General features: G+C 50.0%; 2 protein-coding genes and 1 long non-coding RNA gene across 5 annotated transcripts; 2 read left to right on the top strand and 1 right to left on the bottom strand.

Annotated features, from left to right (window-relative positions):
- Nucleotides 1-6,500: 6,500 nt before the first annotated feature.
- Nucleotides 6,501-8,288, bottom strand: LOC103888076. Its single transcript, XR_002515178.2, has 2 exons — nucleotides 7,751-8,288; nucleotides 6,501-6,759 (listed from the first exon to the last, which is right to left on the bottom strand). It is a non-coding gene; the product is annotated as an uncharacterized LOC103888076 (long non-coding RNA).
- Nucleotides 8,289-8,309: 21 nt separating this feature from the next.
- On the top strand, nucleotides 8,310-10,203 carry C16H20orf141 (chromosome 16 C20orf141 homolog). The gene is made up of 3 exons (XM_009216467.4): nucleotides 8,310-9,391; nucleotides 9,526-9,818; nucleotides 9,912-10,203. The coding sequence occupies exons 2-3, from the start codon at nucleotides 9,559-9,561 to the stop codon at nucleotides 10,147-10,149; spliced, it is 498 nt and encodes a 165-aa protein (XP_009214731.2). The 5' UTR covers nucleotides 8,310-9,391; nucleotides 9,526-9,558; the 3' UTR covers nucleotides 10,150-10,203.
- Nucleotides 10,204-10,300: 97 nt separating this feature from the next.
- Nucleotides 10,301-12,109, top strand: TMEM239 (transmembrane protein 239). Of its 3 annotated transcripts, none has more exons than XM_009216464.3 (2): nucleotides 10,301-10,784; nucleotides 10,926-11,413. In XM_009216464.3, exons 1-2 carry the CDS (start codon nucleotides 10,718-10,720, stop codon nucleotides 11,393-11,395), a joined length of 537 nt encoding a protein of 178 aa, XP_009214728.3. In that variant the 5' UTR covers nucleotides 10,301-10,717; the 3' UTR covers nucleotides 11,396-11,413. The 3 variants fall into 3 exon arrangements, with proteins under 3 accessions (XP_009214728.3, XP_003905041.3, XP_003905040.2); XM_003904992.4 differs by having other exon boundaries at nucleotides 10,301-10,798; nucleotides 10,889-11,413; XM_003904991.5 differs by having other exon boundaries at nucleotides 10,708-10,798; nucleotides 10,926-12,109.
- The last annotated feature ends 5,789 nt before the right edge of the window (nucleotides 12,110-17,898 follow it).

The raw sequence follows: 17,898 nt of genomic DNA, 5'->3' as shown, positions 1-17,898 counted from the left end.
GAGGACTCCCGAAAGGGAGTGACCCCACATGGCCCACGAACAACTGGGTCCCGCCTCGGGGCGCCCTGCCTCGACGGCGCTGCCGGATCCCGGGCACTGGATGGGAGGACAGAGAGACATTCAAGGGAAGCGCTGCACAGCTGGGACTCCCTGGGGCAGATGGGCGGCGCGGATGCTTCCCGAAGGTGGGAGGCCACAGTCAGAACAGGTCCCGAGGGCTGCTAAGCTTTCCGCCAAAGACCAATCTGGCCACCTCTAGGTCTCTGGTCCCCACACCCATCCATGTTTCTCAGGAAAGAAGGGCGGGGGCACAAGAAACAGGACATCTCAGCCTCCTGAAGCCCCCACCCACTCCAAGCCCTTCCCCACACAGTAGGCAAATTGTGTCAAGTTCCTCCAGGCTTAAGTCCCCAGTGGGTTCACCTGCAAGGTCTTCATGACCAAGTTCTTCCTGCCCACGTCTTTCCCGTTCCATCTGCCTCCCTATCCCCTGGCTCCCATCCCTCCAGTCACTCTGGCATTCTAGCTGCTCCTCCCACGCACCAGCCCAACTAACCGCCTGGCCTTTTCGCTTGTGCATGGAGTTTGCCTTCTCAGTCAGATTTCCTTTCAACATCACCTGCTCCCAAAGGCTTTCCCTGACTACCCTGACTAAAACAAACTCTCACTTTACACACTCTATCCTCCCACCCGTTTAAATTATTATCTTAAAGGCACTCAACACTGAGATGATCTTGCTATACTTATGTGTTGGCTGTTCAGGTTTCCCCGCCCCCAGCAGGAGGTAAGTACCCCGCCAGAAGAACTTTCTACCCAAATGTCCACAGCTGCACCTCAGAGCCTAGAACAGCCACCTGGTCCCTAGTCAGCTCTCATAAAGTGTGTGTATAACATATTCAAGGTTAGAGGGGACAAAGCAGGGCTGAAAGGACCTCCCTAACAGTGCCAGGTTTTGCAGGAGAGGACATGGCAGGCCATGAACTGAAAGACCAGTTCCCAAAGTGACTAGGGTGGAGTGGCTGGCACCCTCTCACCAATCTTTTAGGGGCCAGGTCTGCAGGATGCAGACCTTTTTTCCTTTTCTTTTCTTTTCTTTTTTTTTTTTTTTTGAGACGGAGTCTCTCTCTGTTGCCCAGGCTGGAGTGCAGTGGCGGGATCTCAGCTCACTGCAAGCTACACCTCCTGGGTTCACGCCATTCTCTTGCCTCAGCCTCCAGAGTAACTGAGACTGCAGGCACCCGCCACCACACCCGGCTAATTTTTTGTATTTTTCGTAGAGACAGAGTTTCACCGTGTTAGCCAGGATGGTCACGATTTCCTGACCTCGTGATCCGCCCGCCTCGGTCTCCCAAAGTGCTGGGATTACAGACGTGAGCCACCATGTGTGGCTAGGATGTTCCACCCCTTATGTCTCCTGCACCCACCCCCCATTCCCCTTCCCACCACTCTGCACTCCCTGCCCCTCTGCCCTATTGCAACCCTTAGGACTCCTTGGTTCCCTGCTGTGTCTCCTGAGCCCCGCAGCACCTTCTCACACTCTTCTCCACTCCCAGCCCTGCTGCCACCCCTGGCCCTTGCCACTGGCTACCTGGGACTGCAAAGGTACAAGCATCAGGATCTGGAGGTGATAGTTCCTGGGGCAAAGGGGCAGGTTTGCACCCAGGCACCTGTATAGCCAGATCTCGTCTACCAGGAGCCAGGTAGATCTTTCGTGGTCTCACTAGGTGCAACTGAAAAGGACTGGATAGTGGCACCTGCCTAAAAGAGATTTTAATGTAAGTGGTGGGCTAGGAATCTCCTGCCAGCTCCCTGGTGTGGTTAGGTGGTTGGAGTGGGAGAGGATAGGTTGACTCTGGTGACACACAGGCTTCGTTTCACGTCCCACTTCTGACATGTATTTTGTTTGGCTGTCCTTGGGCAGTAGTTTCACCTCCCTAAGACTTAGTTTCCTCATCTGTAAAATGGGAACCGTATCCTTCTCCCAGGGTTGCTGTGATGATAAAGTGAGATAATGTGGGGCCTTAGGGGGCTCCTAGATTAATCAGATGAATTAAAGGTGGGGAAAACAGCATAACACAGCCCTGTTACTCCTACATACTTAGATGGAATAAAACAGTATCAAGGAAAAGAAAGGAAACTGTGTGTCCAGCAGTACAACTAATGAAGTAGTAGAATCTACTGCCTGCCTGTGCCTCTAATCTCCTGTGCCTGGATGCTAAAGCAGAACTCACTCCCTGTGATGTAGGTGAGCATTGGTGGAGTCTCACATGGGACCAGGATGCACAGGGTAGCATCTCCCCACGCACCCATTCTCCCCTAATAACTGTCCTCCCCAGCTTTCTCTCCTACGTACATCAAGGTCTTTGAGAGCCTTGCGTCACAAAGTGTGGTTAAAGACCAGAAGACCAGCAGCAGTGGCATCCCCTGGGAACTTGTTAGAAATGCAGAACAGGCTGGGTGCGGTGGCTCATGCCTGTAATCCAAGCACTTTGGGAGGCCGAGGCTGAGCAGATCACCTGAGGTCAGGAGTTCGAGACCAGCCTGGCCAACACGGTGAAACCCTGTCTCTACTACAAATACAAAACTTAGCTGGGCGTGGTGGTGCATGCCTGTAATCCCAGCTACTTGGGAGGCTGAGGCAGGAGAATCACTTGAACCCAAGAAGTGGAGGTTGCAGTGAGCTGGGATGGCTCCACTGCACTCCAGCCTAGGTGAAAGAGCTAGACTCTGTCTCAAAACAAAACAAAACAAAAACACCTCTGTCCCAGACCTATTGAATCAGAATCTGCATTTTGTTTGTTTGTTTGTTCTGAGACAGAGTCTCGCTCTGTCTCCCAGGCTGGAGTGCAGTGGCCTGATCTCGGCTCACTGCAACTGCTGCCTCCCGGGTTCAAGCAATTCTCCTGCCTCAGTCTCCTGAGTAGCTAGGACTGCAGGCGTCTGCCACCACACCCGGCTAATTTTTGTATTTTTAGTAGAGACGGGGTTTCACCAGTCTGGTCTCGAACTCCTGACCTTGTGATCCTCCCACCTTGGCCTCAGAATCTGCATTTTAACAAGACTCCCAGAGGATTCAACCCCAGGAGATACATATGCGTGTTAAAGGCTGAGAAGCACTACGTGGTGGTTTAGAGCACCTCCACATGAAATGCAGGAGATTCACAACATTCTGAGTTTTATCCCTGGTATTTGATACTGTCACTGGTAATTTTATCTTAAGCCACAAGAGTATATCCACATAACGTTTCATTTATCCTGGGAAGGAATATTCCTGATCTCCACAGCATGACTGTTGATTTGTTCTTTGTAACTAAGTCATTTTTATCAAAATGCTACAAAATATAGTTTTGGTTTTGTTTTTTTTAGAGATACTGTCCTGCTCTGTTGAGGAAAACAGCCCCATACCACCTAGCAGTACCCCGAGTCCGGCGGAGACAAAGGAGTTAGAAAGAGGCAGAATAAGCGTTTAAAAGGCGAGTCCACGGACGGGAGGGACCGGAGCATCGGAGGCTTGCTCAGGGCCCAGAGCTCTCAGGCTCCGCCCAATTTATTGGTTTACAAGCTCTTTGTTCTTAGGGCAGATGGGAGGAGGAGGAAGGGATGAGGAAAAGGATTAATCAGTGAAGGAGAACTCGAGAGTCATTTGATAAGACATATAGTAGTGGCGGTTTCTATGAATTTCCTTGAGCAAAGGTGAGTGTCTAAACTACTTAAGATCTTTAACTGGCTGGGCGTGGTGGCTCATGCCTGTAATCCCAGCACTTTGTGAGGCCAAGGCGGGCGGATCACGAAGTCAGGAGATCGAGACCATCCTAACACGGTGAAACCCCGTCTCTACTAAAAATACAAAAAATTAGCCAGGCATGGTGGCCGGCGCCTGTAGTCCCAGCTACTCGGGAGGCTGAGGCAGGAGAATGGCGTGAACTCAGGAGGCGGAGCTTGCAGTGAGCCGAGATCGTGCCACTGCACTCCAGCCTGGGCAACAGAGAAAGACTCCGTCTCAGAAAAAAAAACAAAAAACAAAAAAAACTTTAACTTATCAGGACTTAAACAGGCGGGAGTGGGTTTCAGGAGGAGCCAAGATGTTTGAGTATACTCCACTGCTTCAAGGGAGTGTTATCTGCCTGAGCAACCTGTGGAATGCCACTGAGTGGTTATGCTCTGGGGCATAAAGACATGAAGGCAATAAGGAGATGTTTCTCCTCAGAGGCTGCCCATGACTTCCCATGGGTGTCTCACATAGGGAAGACTAACTCAACTGGCACCCCGGAAACTCTCTTTCCCACAGCCTAGGCTGGAGTGCAGTGGTGTGATCACAGCTCACTGCAGCCTCGAACTCCTGGGTTCAAGCGATCCTCCCACCTCAGCCTCCCAAGTATCTGGGACGTATCACCACGCTCAGCTAATTTCTACTTTTTTTTTTTTTTTTTTTTTTTTTTTGAGACGAAGTCTCACTGTGTCGCCAGGCTGGAGTGCTGTGGTGTGATCTAGGCTCACTACAACCTCCGCTTCCTGGGTTCAAGCAATTCTCCTGCCTCAGCCTCCCAAGTAGCTGGGATTACAGGCGCGTGCCACCACACTCAGCTAATTTTTTAGTAGACACTGGGTTTCACTGTGTTAAAATTTCATCAGCTACTTGAGTGGCTGAGGCACATGAAATTTTTAGTAGAGACGAGGTTTCACTGTGTTAGCCAGAATGGTCTCAATCTCCTGACTTCCTGATTTGCCCGCCTTGGGCGTCCCAAAGTGCTGAGATTACAGGTGTGAGTCACTGCTCCCAGCCATATATTTTTTTTTTCCAGAGACAAGATTTCGCTATGTCATCCAGGCTACAACATAGTTTTTATTTTTATTTCAATTGCTTTAGGGGTACAAGCGGTTTTTAGTTACAAGGGAGAATTGTACAGTGGTGAAGTCTGAAATTTTAGAGCACCCATCACCCAAGTAGTGTACATTGTATGCAACATGTAGTTTTTTATCTGTCAACCCCCACTTACCCTCCTCCTTCTGAGCCTTCAATGTCCATTATACCATTCTGTATGCCTTTGCAAACCCACAGCCTAGCTTCCATTCATAAGTGAGAACATATGGTATTTGGCTTTCCATTCCTTAGTTACTTCACTTAGAATAATGACCTCCAGTTCCATCCAAAAGACATTATTTCACTCTTTTTTATGGCTGAGTAGTATGCCACACACACACACACACCACATTCCCTCTATTCACTCATCAGTTGATGGGCACTTAGATAGGTTCCATATCTTTGTAAGTGTGAACTGTGCTGCAATAAACTATGTATTCAGGTATCTTTTTGATATAATAACTTATTTTCCTTTGGGTAGATATCCAGTAGTGAGATTGCTGAATTGAATGTAGATCTATGTTTAGTTATCTGAGAAATCTTCATACAGTTTTCCATAGACATCCAGGCTACAATATAGTATTAAAGGTAAATCACATTTAGGCTTGTAATAGAAAACTCTGCTCTATGCCTTTCCCAAGCCAAGAACTTTTAGTTCTTTTTGTTATTTCTCCTGTATTTTTCTCTATGCTTAGATTTCTTGTTATTTCCTTTTTTTCTTTTTTTTTTTCTTTTCTTCTTCTTCTTTTTTTTTTTAAAGACAATTTCTTGTTCTGTTGTCTAGGCTGGAGTGCAGTGGTAAGATCTCAGCTCACTGCAACCTCTGCCTCCCAGGCTTAAGTGACCCTTGTGCCTCGGCCACTCAAGTAACTGGGATTACAGATGCCTGCCACCATGCCCAGTTAATTTTTGTATTTTTAGTAGAGATGGAGTTTCACCATGTTGGCCAGGCTGGTCTTGATCTCCTGCCCTTAAGTGATCTGCCCGCCTCAGCCTCCCGAAGTTCTGGGATTACAGATGTGAGCTACTGTGCATTTCTTGATTTTTCTATACGTAGTTATTATCTGTGGATTTCTGCTATGAAAAAAAGGAGTTTTTCTACCACCCTCCCCTCAATACGCACATCCAGATACACAAACATACACTCCCTCCTTCCGTCTTCATAAAGCTAAATCACCATTTGGAATCAATATTCAGTGCTTTTGTTATGACTATGTAAATACTATGTTTAGGCTGGGTGTGGTGGCTCACGCCTGTAATCCCAGCACTTTGGGAGGCCGAGGCGGGCGGATCACAAGGTCAGGAGATCGAGACCACGGTGAAACCCCGTCTCTACTAAAAATACAAAAAATTAGCCGGGCGCGGTTGCAGGCGCCTGTAGTCCCAGCTACTCGGGAGGCTGAGGCAGGAGAATGGCGGGAACCCGGGAGGCGGAGCTTGCAGTGAGCCGAGATCACGCCACTGCCCTCCAGCCAGGGGTACAGAGCAAGACTCCGTCTCAAAAAACAAAACAAAACAAAATAAATAAATAAATATTATGTTTAACTTTTTGTGCTACCTGGAGTTAGTAATTACTTTGTTTTTATCATTTGCTTAGTTTTCTAGGCACCAATCATTAATTCAATCCCAAAGCTTCCAATATAACTGAACATTTACTCAATATATCCAAACATAGCTAATAATCAGTTGATTTCATTTTCCTCTGGAGACATCACTCCTGGAGCACATCTTCTGGTTTCAGGCTGGGTTGGTTACTTTCTTTACCCAGGGGTATATTTGACATCCCAGGCTTTTCTCATCATCCGTTTTCTGTGTTTAATCTCATTTATTGAATGCCATATTGCTGTCTTTCTTAGTTTAATTCCTTGTTTTGCTGAAGCACATCCTCCAGTAGCTTTCTAAGAAAGGGTATATGCAAGGTCAAATTTTTGAGAACTTGTATAACTGAAATGTCATTATTCTCCCCTCCCAATTAATAATCATTTAGACATATACATTTCTGTACTGGAAATCATTTTGAGGGCATTTATTGTCTTCTAGCTACGAGTACTGGTGTTTAGAAGTGTGATACCATTCTTGCTTCAGATCCAATGTATGTGATTTTTTATATGATGGAAGCTCTTAGGAGTGTCTTTTTATCCCTGCCAATGTGAATTTCATTATATGCCTTGGTGTTAGCTAGTCCTTTTTCACTTATTGTGCTGTGAATTGGTGGAAACTTATGGTCTAGAGAATCATGTCCTTCAATTCTGAAGAGTCTCTTCATTTTTAAAAATCTTCCCCTTCTGGTCAGGCAGGGTGGCTCATGCCTGTAATCCCAGCACTTTGGGAGGCCAAGGCAGGTGGATCATCTGAGGTCAGGAGTTTGAGACCAGCCTGGCCGACATGGTGAAACCCTGTCTCTACTAAAAATACAAAAATTAGCCAGGTGTGGTGGCGGGTGCCTGTAATCCCAGTTATTTGGGAGGCTGAAGCAGGAGAATCGCTTAAACCTGGGAGGCGGCGGTTATAGTGAGCTGAGATGGTGCCATTGCACTCCAGCCTGGGTGACAAGAGCGAAACTCTGTCTCGGAAAAAAAAAAAAAAAAAAAAAAGATTTTCCTCCTGAGAGCACTCCCTCAATAAACCATGTGTACAAGTATCCCCACCTCAGGTTCTCTTTTTAGAAATTATGACCCATTGATATAGTCTGAATATTCGTCCAAATCTTATGTTGAAATCTCAAATCCCGATGTTGGAGGTGGGACCTGATGGGAGGTGTTTGGGTCATGGGGGTGGATACCTCATTTGGTGCTGTCCTCAAAATAGTGAGTGAGTTTTCTCAATATCTGGTTGTTTAAGTGTGTGGCAACTCCCCCAACCACCACTCTCTCCCTTGCTCCTACTCACCCTTTGCCTTCTGCCATGATTGGAAGTTTCCTGAGGCCTCCCCAGAAGCAGATGCTGGTACCCTGCTTCCTGTACTGCCTGTAAAACTGCAAGCCAGTTAAGCTTCTTTTCTTATAAAGTACCCAGTCTCAGGTATTTCTTCATAGCAAAGCAAGAATGGCCTAATACACTCACCATCTGGCACAGTGCCTGGCCCATAAGAAGCACTTAAATAAATGATTGTTGAATAAAAAATAAACTCTGAGAAAATCACAGACAGAACTCTCCTATACATGCATGGAGAGCACCTGGTGCATAGTAAATCTTTAAGGAGCTTTAGTCTCTCCGATCCCCCCATGCCCTGCAATATGGAGTAGCCTCATCTTGGTGGACTCTTCAGGACATGCTCCCCAGGTCTGTATGTCCAGGAATGCAATTGTGTGGATGCATCCAGGGTTGATCAGGCTCAGGGAATTGGCAATCTTAGACCTTAATGCTCCTTTACAAACACAATTGGAACTTAATGCAAAAAAAAAAAAAAAAAAATTCTGGGATCTTCTGCTATACCTTATCCCGTTATGGACAAATCTACTCCGAAAGTCCAGCTGCTGGATAAGCAAGAACAGCCAGAGCAAGAGCGATCAGTGCATGGTCGCTAGGGCTGGTGACACTGGTCTCTGGGCAAGGCCTGCTAGAGGTGGATATGCAGCCTGATTCTTGTTCTGTCTCCTCCTCTCCTAGGGGCTGTATGGCCACTGTCTCCCTTTTTGCCACCCCTACCAGTTTTCCTTCAAAGTATGATATGCGGGCAAAGATTAAGTTCTCTTAATTATGACACATTTCCACTCTTGCCTCTCAAGTCACTAAACTGAGATGCGCTGGACTCCTATGGCTACCACCCATTTACAGATTATCAGTGTAATATGATATACTGATAATCGAGGTGACTAACTCCTTCATTATATGTTCATTTTCCATTCATATAACTCCATTCTCAGTTATAAGTTCATATAACTCCATTCTGAGTGTAACCTTAACCTCTAATATGTGGGTTACTAGATCATAGTCCTCTTAAATTCATGTCCTCTACCTCATTACTGGAACCCCAGTATGCATAATACCCACTATAAACTGTAGTGCTTAGAACACCTGAACAGCCCCCTCCTCTCCCACCCCCATTTAGCAGGTTATGTGACAGCCCAGCCCCAGAAGCCTCAGGCAGTCTCCTGGCAGAGCCCATCTCTGCAATCTGGAACTGCAGGCCTGAAAAATCCCCCAGAAGGACCCACAGGGAAGATAGCTGGGGACAGAGATACTGAATGACTTGCCCCTGGACATGCAGCTCTGCAAACTCACAGGAAGAAGAAAGCAGACCTCGCTCCCTTGGACAGATGCCCAAATAGTAATGGGGTTAGAATGCCTTCCTGACAACTCAGATCCCCAAGGGAGGGCCCTAGGGCAGAGAATTAGCAAAGGCAAGAGGATGAGTCTTAGTTCTCAGAAATCCCTGACTTCCCAGCTAAGCCCCACCTAGGCCACCAGCTGCTTATGAGGCTAGAGCAGCAGCAGCAGCAGCCCCCTCCCTACCCCATGGCCCCACCTGGCAACAAGTCACAATGCCCCAGGTGCCCAGTCCCAGAATGCTGACCAAAGTGGGAGGAGGTGAGGAGGGTTTGGTGGGTGGGTATGGGGGAGGGGGAGACTCTGCAGGAACCTAATTTGCCACTCCGAGCTCACCCTTGTATCTGCCAGGGCCCTACCCCTTCCCCAACTCCCATTCCTGTAATCTTTTTCAGCACAAGTTCTTCCTGTCACCTCCACCTCCCTCCATGACCCGGCTCTGCTTACCCAGACCCGAAGCCCTTGAGGATCCGATCCCAGTTCCTCCTAGGGGCCTGGGTGCTGGGGAGGGGTCGGGTAGTCCAGTGCATCCACGTGTGTCCTCCTGGGGCCCTAACTGGGCCCAGCTCCTGGACAGTGTCCTAGGGCTGGGGGCACTAGGGCTGACAATCTTGGCAGTCTTTTCCACAACTGGCCCAGCCCTGCTGCTGCTTCTGGTCAGCTTCCTCGCCTTTGACCTGCTCCATAGGTAAGTGGGCAACAGCCTGGCAGGTGGGCATTGTAGGCGGGCAGGCCAGTGGACAACTTCCCTAAGCCCAGCTGCCACCCTCTCTCTCCACAGGCCCGCAGGTCGCACTCTGCCACAGCACAAACTTCTCACAAGGGGCCAGAGTCAGGGGGCCGGTGAGGGTCCAGGACAGCAGGAGGCTCTACTCCTGCAAATGGGGAGAGTCTCAGGACAACTTAGCCTCCAGGACGCGCTGCTGCTGCTGCTCATGGGGCTGGGCCCGCTTCTGAGAGCCTGCGGCATGCCCTTGACCCTGCTTGGCCTGGCTTTCTGTCTCCATCCTTGGGCCTGAGAGCCCCTCCGCACAACTCAGTGTCCTTCAAATATACAATGGCCACCCTGCTTCCTCAGGCCCCCTTTTCTCCTTCCTGGCTGGGCAGGTGGGACAATACCCCTTTCTTCCCAGCCTGAACCTCACAGGGCCTCCAGTCCCATAATATAGGTATCAGATACCCGGGTCTGAGTCTTGGGGCCGCCAGAGAAGGCAGGATACAAGCCAGGGAGCCTGGGGAAGAATGTGGCAGCCATCTCAGAGCCTGTGGGTTGGGGGCAGTCACTCTGACCTCCTCTGTGGCTCTAGAGAATGAAGGTCCAGACAGAAAGACTTGCAGGAGAGCAGGGTGGAAAGGGGTGGGTATCAGCCAGCAGGGAAAGCAGGGAAGGGACGGGGATCCAGGGAGGGCTTCCCATGAGAAAGCATGAGAAACTACATCTGCGGGGCTCTCAGGCTCCCCTGCCAGCCTGGAGGGTCTGTGCAGAGGGACTCGGGTGGGCCTCACACCCTGCAGTGACTCCTCTCTTGGCTGGACCCCACCCCAGCCCGGGTCACAAAGGGGCTTCTCTGGGAAGGGTGGGGGTAGATGAGAGTGGGGACTTGGATTTGCCTGCCAGGCCGTCCTGGGTGCTGCAGGAAGCAACATGACTTAGGTAACTGCCCAGAGGTAAGTCCCAGACCCCAACTCTGTTGCCCCACCCCACCCACACCGGTGCCCTCCTGACCCCTGTACCCCCTCTCTGCCCCCCGCCCTGAGGTCCCAGGCATCTCCAAGGCCCTGGCCCTCTCTCCAGGTGCACCAGCCGTGATGCAGCAGCCGCGAGTGGAGACAGATACCATCGGGGCTGGCGAGGGGCCACAGCAGGCAGTGCCCTGGTCAGCCTGGGTCACAAGGCATGGCTGGGTACGCTGGTGGTTGAGCCACGTGCCCCCGAGCTGGATCCAGTGGTGGGGCACCTCGAACTGGCGGCAACCGCTGCAGCGCCTGCTGTGGGGTCTGGAGGGGATACTCTACCTGCTGCTGGCACTGATGCTGTGCCATGCACTCTTCACCACTGGCTCCTACCTACTGAGCTCCTTGTGGCCCGTCGTGGCCGCCGTGTGGCGCCACCTGCTACCGGCTCTCCTGCTGCTGGTGCTCAGTGCCCTGCCTGCCCTCCTCTTCACGGCCTCCTTCCTGCTGCTCTTCTCCACACTGCTAAGCCTCGTGGGCCTCCTCACCTCCATGACTCACCCAGGCTACACTCAGGATTTGGATCAATAGAAGGGCAACCCCATCCCACTGCCTGTGTCTGTTGAGCCCTGGCCTAGGGCCTGAGACCCTGTGGGGAGAGGGAAGGCAATGGGATAAGGGCCCCCTGCCTTGGCAGGCCTCAGACCCCCAGTCCCGAACAGGTAGACTGGCCTGACCCCGGACTCCTTCCTCAAGTCAATGCTGCAGGTTCCTGGTGTGAGGGGCTGGGGCCTTTGAGAAGAGCAGGCAGAACAGATGGCTTAGCCATTGGTGGAAATTGCTTAGCCAGGGGCAGAGCTTGACCAAGCCACTGACAGCGCCCATATGGATGTGATGATACCCGTGGGGCCCTCTTGGCAACTGACAGCATCTTTTTTTCACAGTCACTCAGCTGTCTCAGCTTCAGACTCACTGAAAACTTCTACCTGGGCACCCCTGGCCTTGCCATTCCTCCCAGCAATTCCCTTTTTTCATTTCCAGGAGAACCACAGACTCTAGAGAGGGTCCCAGTGACAAAAATCTATCAGGGAGAAAGCTGGCCAGAAGCCAGGAGACCTCAACTCCCTTGCCTCCAAACCTTGCAGCCCAGGCATCCTCCTCCCTAGACTTCCTACTTCCTGCCTCAGTCCGCATCCCCAAGTCTGAGAAATGGGCCAACTGGGGTCAGACAGTACCTACTCACTCTCTAAGAATCCCAAGGTCTGTTATGGGAAAATGATCAAGAAGTCTCATTTCACCCACTTACACAATGTGTGGCCTTGGCCAATTAATTCATTTGAGTCTCAATGTTAGGTGGGCCACTTCTGTCATGGGGTTGTTGTGAGTCAAAGACAATATCTATTTGTGAAGCATTTTGTAAAAACCAAAAACCTGTAAGATGTTGTTTTCACCTCTAAGAACATTCGGTAGGCTCAAAAGATCTTTTGACCCCAAAGACTGTTGAAGGAACAGGATGCTTCTCTGGGCTTTCAGATCAACTCTCTGTCCTGGTTAGAATTTTGGCCCTAAAATGGTAAACAAGAGGTTGGTTAAGTGTGGACAAGATATAAAAGGTCATGTGCCATGAAATCTCAAAATGTGCACATGTTGAACTATTTTGATTATGAAATGCTTAGGCCTGGGGCAGGGTGCCAGGAGATGCTTGCACAGCTGTGTAAGTGGGGAAAGCACAGTCCCAGGGTTTCCGAAACTGACCCAGCAAGCCGCTCAGGCACCAGAAGGGCTTTGGAAAGGGCAATCCTTTGATGCCCTGAATGCTGGCCATTCGTTCACTTGCTGGCCCCTCCAACAAAACATTGAGTTATTACCAAGTAAGCTACATGATAGACAACTTTATCCACATCTGACCCCCACCCAATCCCTGGCCATCCCCAACTCCTGCCCAGTTCTGATCCCTGCTTTATATATAACCCTAAAATCCTTGCTCTTGAAACCCCAGACCCAAGGTCCTCTTCTCTTGCCCCATAAATACTCAGGGCCTTGGGGTTGGCCCCTAGAACCCTGGTTCATTTTTGCCTTAGAGTTTTGCAACCCTCCATGCCACTGATTAGATGCCTTCAGCATCAGTGCCAAAACCCAAGGTCCAGTCCTTCCTTTCTGTTTCTTTGTATTTCTCCCTGCATTATGGCCTGGTAGCGAGAGCAAGGTAGGACATGGGGCTGACATAGTCTCATAGTTAGATGGGTTTTGGTGTATGAGCTGAGGCTGGGCTTGAATACTAGCACTCTCACTTACTAGCTCCATGCCCTTAGTGGAAATTGCTAAACTTTCCTCAACTTCACTTTCCTCATGGATAAAACTAAGCAAGAACTCCTGTCTTAGGGCTCTGGCATGTGAGTGAAGGACCTGGGACCGCTCCTAGCACCACAAATTATAGCTATGCTGTGACCATCCCATTTTAGAGATGAGAAGTCAGGCCCAGGATAGCCATTTGCCAGTGGCAAGGCCAGGCCATCTGAGTCCTACCAGGCTACTCAAGAGAAGGTGAAGAGGGCAAAGGAAACACAAACAACCTGACTAACTGAAGACCCCATGGCTTCTCAAGAGCTCCTATCAGAGCTAAAGCCCAGGCCTAGGGAGGTTATGAGTCAAACCAATCTAGATGTCTGGCGGGCTGAGGATTCAGGATCCCATGTGGTGAGGGCGGAGACCAGGTTGCCTGGCCTAGATCCATCATTGACTTGGCCATGCATTGCTAGCCAGAGACATTGCTCTGGAGCCTTGGGTCCATTCCAATGAAGAGGGAGAGGAGTCTTGGGCCCTGACCAGATGCACTGGTGGATGGGATGTGGGCAGCAGCAAGGAGAAGACCTTCTTCCTTTCCCCACAGAATATATACCTTTTACCCTTCTGCCCAGCTGGTATGGGGTAAGGAGGTGCAGCCAGACTGGAGAGCAGATGGGCAATACTCATCACATTGGATCAGCATATACCCTAGGACCCAGAATCCCAGAATGCATTTTCACAGAGGTCTATAAGGGCCTTGCTTCTCAAAATGTAGTCCCAGAATCAGCAACATAGGCATCACCTGGAAGCTGGTTAGAAATACAGTCTCAGGCGCCTGCCACCGAGTCCGACTAATTTTTGTATTTTTAGTAGAGACGGGGTTTCACCATGTTGGTGCCAGACTGGTCTTGAATCCCTGATCTCAGGTGATCCACCCGCCTCAGCCTCCCAAAGTGCTGGGATTACAGGCATGAGCCACCGTGCCTGGCCAAGAGCCTACATTTTAACAAGATTCCCAGGTGATACATTGCACCCTGTTTGAGAAGCGAAGCATAAGGGGGCACTATGAGAATGCCTATTGCACTGTTACTAGTGGGAGCAGGGTAGGTAAAGGGAAGGGTAAAACAAGGCAGATGGGCCCAAGGGGCAACAGTTAGAAGGGGCAGAAGGTACATGAACCAATCTTAAAATCCTAGCATTGAAAAATAAATGGAATGAGAATACAATTCCTTTTACACAAATGTAAAAGGTATGTCAGCAAAACAAGACACTTTTTGGCAAGAACACATAAAAACGGAAGATAAACAGAATGGAATGGACAACTCTAAGGGCAGGCAAGTGGGAGTAGGGTATAGAGATAACAGGCAATAAAGCTAGAGAGCTTGCAGAGGCGAAACGTGATACCATCAACATAATTCCTGAAATTCCTTTAAAAGTAGAAAAAGTCGTCCATTTAGCGTTAAAAGGCTTAAAAATGCAAGTCTGAGGAGAATGGGCATGGTGAAATGATGGAGTTCTAAGTCATTCGGTTTGGGCCAAGAAGGGCGAGCCTTCCTATCGGCCTGTATGTGACCTGGGCTGCTGCGTGGATGTCTTTGCCCTCCCCCACCGCACCCGGTAGGCCGCTCTCATGGGATTGGACTGTGAGCCTGGGATCCAGCAATAACTTCGGCCTGGCCGGAAAAATAAGGTCAAGGAGAGCATAAGGAACTGGAGCGGAGGCGGTGTCAGCGAGAGGGGCCTTGTGTCTAAGGAGAGAAGGGATCTACAGCGGTGCACACACGTGCTGGGGAATACTGGGGGTGGGGGGTGGGCAATAGGGCTTCCCTCCGCCCCTAGGAACAGGGAAGGCGGCGTCAGGGGGCGCAAGCTGCTGAGGGGTAACCCTTCAAGAGATGGAGCGTCAGTGGCCACTCAGGGAAGGAGAGGGGTCCCGGAAAGGAGGAAGCCGTGCGACATCCAGGAACCTCCAAGGGCCAGCTGCGGGAGACAGCGAGGGGGCCGCTCTCCTTCAGACTCGTGAGCGTAGAGAAAGGGGTAGGCGGGGAGAGGCTGAGTGAGGCTGGGCGGGGGAGGGGCAGCCGGCCCCAGGGAAGGAAGGAGGAGACAGGGTCGTCAGGGAGGGGGAGGACGCCTGTGCAGCGCGCGTTAGACCAACGCCCGGGTGCAGGGACAAGGTCATTGAGGCCGTGGTCACAGACGCGTCGGGAGGGAAGGGGCCACGTCGGGCGGGATGCATTGAGGCGACAGGAGCGCCTGGTCAGACAGCAGCTACTTGGAGGCAGGGGAAGGCGTGGTGGGGGATCCCCTGCGGTGGGGACCCCGTGAGGACACCGGAGGCAAGCCGCGGAGTGCGGAGCGCCGAGGGCACTGCTCTCCCCCAGGCCCAAGCGCGCGGAGAGGGGCGAGGGCGAAGACGACCTTCAGGCAGAGAGGGACAGACCAGGGTCCGAGGCTGGGAGGGAAATCCCAAGCTCGGCCCGGTTGGGAGGTCGTGGGCATCCACACGGGGAATGTGCTGGCGGCCCTGAAGCGTCGATGTCCCTGGACTCGCCGAACAGACTGGGGACGGACGGCGCTCAAGGAGAGCCCTCTGGCTCTGGCAAGGAAGGGGCAGGCTTGGCGGGGGTGGGAAGAGGGAGCGGGGGGAGGGATGTCCCACAGGCTAAGACACCGGCACTTACGGCGGGGCGGGAGGGTAAGGAGAGGGATCTCAGGGCCACTGTCATCACAGTGGCAGCTTCGTTGACTCTCACCCCTTGCCCCAAATCGCTGGCCTGCCGCCCCTCCCCCTCACCAGAGACCCCAAGGCATCGACGGCAGAGTTCCTGAGAACCCTGGAGAAGGAACAGCCCGATATAGCCAACTGAGCTGGGACTCTGACTCCTGGCACAGCCTGAGCCTGATATTATCAAACGCCCTGAGGTAAAAAGCTGTCATTTGTGAGGACCCGACAGGGTCTGGATGCAGCCACTTTTCGACAAGTTTTTTTGTTTGTTTGTTTTTCTGCTGAGCATTTTCATCTGTATTCTGGAACTCATACTTGCATCCTTTGTACTGATTCTGTTACCGACCCTCAAGGGGGTTTTGGATCCCAGTGGGTTTTTTTCCCTGCTTGGTGCCGTTCATGCCAATAAAATGAGACCAGGTTCGGTTAAGCAGAGCAGAAACTTTATCACTGATCAAGGAATGTAGAAGGGGAGCCTGAGATCAAAGCACCTTCTTGAGGGAAGGGGTAGGGCGAAGGGAGATTTGTAAGATGTCTTAGGGTAGTAGGCAGAGACTGGGGGAGGGGATTCCTGGAAAGATGGGGCTTTCCAGGGAGAACTGGAGTGTGTGCAGTCTCTCCTTCACCCCAGCATTTTATGTGCCCCGGCTAAGTGCACCTCCACCCCCCATCCCCTCGCCGCCCCCGCCCCCCGCCTCCCCCGGGCAGAGATTACAATATGGTAATGAGGTGAGGATTCAGATTCAGGTCAGGGTAGCACTGCTGAGCTCCCTTCTCATCTTGTGGCTTGTTTGTGGTTACTGGCTTCCAGCCTCCGTTTTTGAAAGCAAACACAACTGTGAACACTGGTTAATTTCACAGGTTTTGGGGCTTGCTGAAAGACTTGGGGTTACTCTGCGGTGACAGTTCCCTACCTTGAAAATATTTTCCATCTTAAAAGAACTTGATTTAACATCTGTTGGTTCTATCATATTTTCCAGGTTGTGTCTTCAAATGTCTTACCCACAAAATACCAGTTTTTAAAATTAATATGTGACATTGTATCCTTGCGAAATATTTGTAACATGTATGAAAGTTATGAACCTCTCTAAACTGAGAGACCACATCAATCTAAAGGACAGATGTTATCAGGTTAGGGCCTCTTCCTGTGTGCTCCTCATCTTACTGTGCAAGCTGGGATTCCCAGACAATGGCAAATAGAACTGCTGTTCACAGATATCTTTGACTTGATATTGATTTAAAATGAACTGCTTGCTTCTAAGTTTCCACCATTAAGAATTATGTAGATTGTTGTAGATTTCTGGTAGTTAACTTTTATTCAGTTAAAGAAATTTCTTTCAAGACCTAGTTTACTAACAATTTTGGTCAAGAATGGATGTTGAATTATAAAATTGCTTTTTCTATATCTATTATGAGAACTATTCTACTGTATTCTGTTTATTCAGTGAATTACATTTTTGTTTCTTTTATTAAACTGCTTTTATGGTTTTGTTTTGTTTGAGATGGAGTCTCTCTCTGTTGCCCAGGCTGGAGTGCAGTGGCATGATCTCAGCTCACCGCAACCTCTGCCTCCTGAATTCAAGCGATTCTCCAGCCTCGGTCTCCCAAGTAGCTGGGACTACAGGCACCCATCACCATGCCTGGCTAATTTTTTGTACTTTTTTCTTGTTGTTAGTGTAGAGACAGGGTTTTGCCACGTTGCCCAGGCTGGTCTCAAACCCCCTGTACTCAAGCAATCCACCTGCCTCGGCCTCCTAAAGTGCTTGTGTTACAGGTGTGAGCCATGGCGGTTGGCCAGTTTGTTCTTTTTTTATTAGTGTGGACTATCCCATTGTACGAAAATACAGTAATTTATCCATTCTCTTGTTGATGAACATTTGGGTTGTTTCAAGGTTTTGGCTATCAATAAAACATCTATGAATATTTTTAAGTCTTTCAGTGGACAGAGTCACTTATTTCTTTTGCACCAGAATTGCTGGGTCATAAAGTATGCAAATGTTCAACTTTAGTAAATGTTGCCCAATCATCTCCAAAGTTGTTATATCAATTTATATCAATTTCCACTGCTTTTTTTGCAACC

The sequence above is a fragment of the Papio anubis genome, chromosome 16 (genome assembly GCF_008728515.1).
Source record: "Papio anubis isolate 15944 chromosome 16, Panubis1.0, whole genome shotgun sequence".
Lineage (NCBI taxonomy): Eukaryota > Metazoa > Chordata > Mammalia > Primates > Cercopithecidae > Papio > Papio anubis.
This window is presented reverse-complemented; position numbering and strand designations above follow the sequence as displayed.

Coding starts and splice junctions, on each gene's coding strand:
- TMEM239 (XM_003904992.4), top strand. CDS start 10,718: ATGAGAGTGGGGACTTGGATTTGCCTGCCAGGCCGTCCTGGGTGCTGC. Junction 10,799..10,888: donor ACTTAGGTAACTGCCCAGAG/GTAAGTCCCAGA, acceptor CCCCGCCCTGAG/GTCCCAGGCATCTCCAAGGC.
- C16H20orf141 (XM_009216467.4), top strand. CDS start 9,559: ATGACCCGGCTCTGCTTACCCAGACCCGAAGCCCTTGAGGATCCGATC. Junction 9,819..9,911: donor GCCTTTGACCTGCTCCATAG/GTAAGTGGGCAA, acceptor CTCTCTCCACAG/GCCCGCAGGTCGCACTCTGC.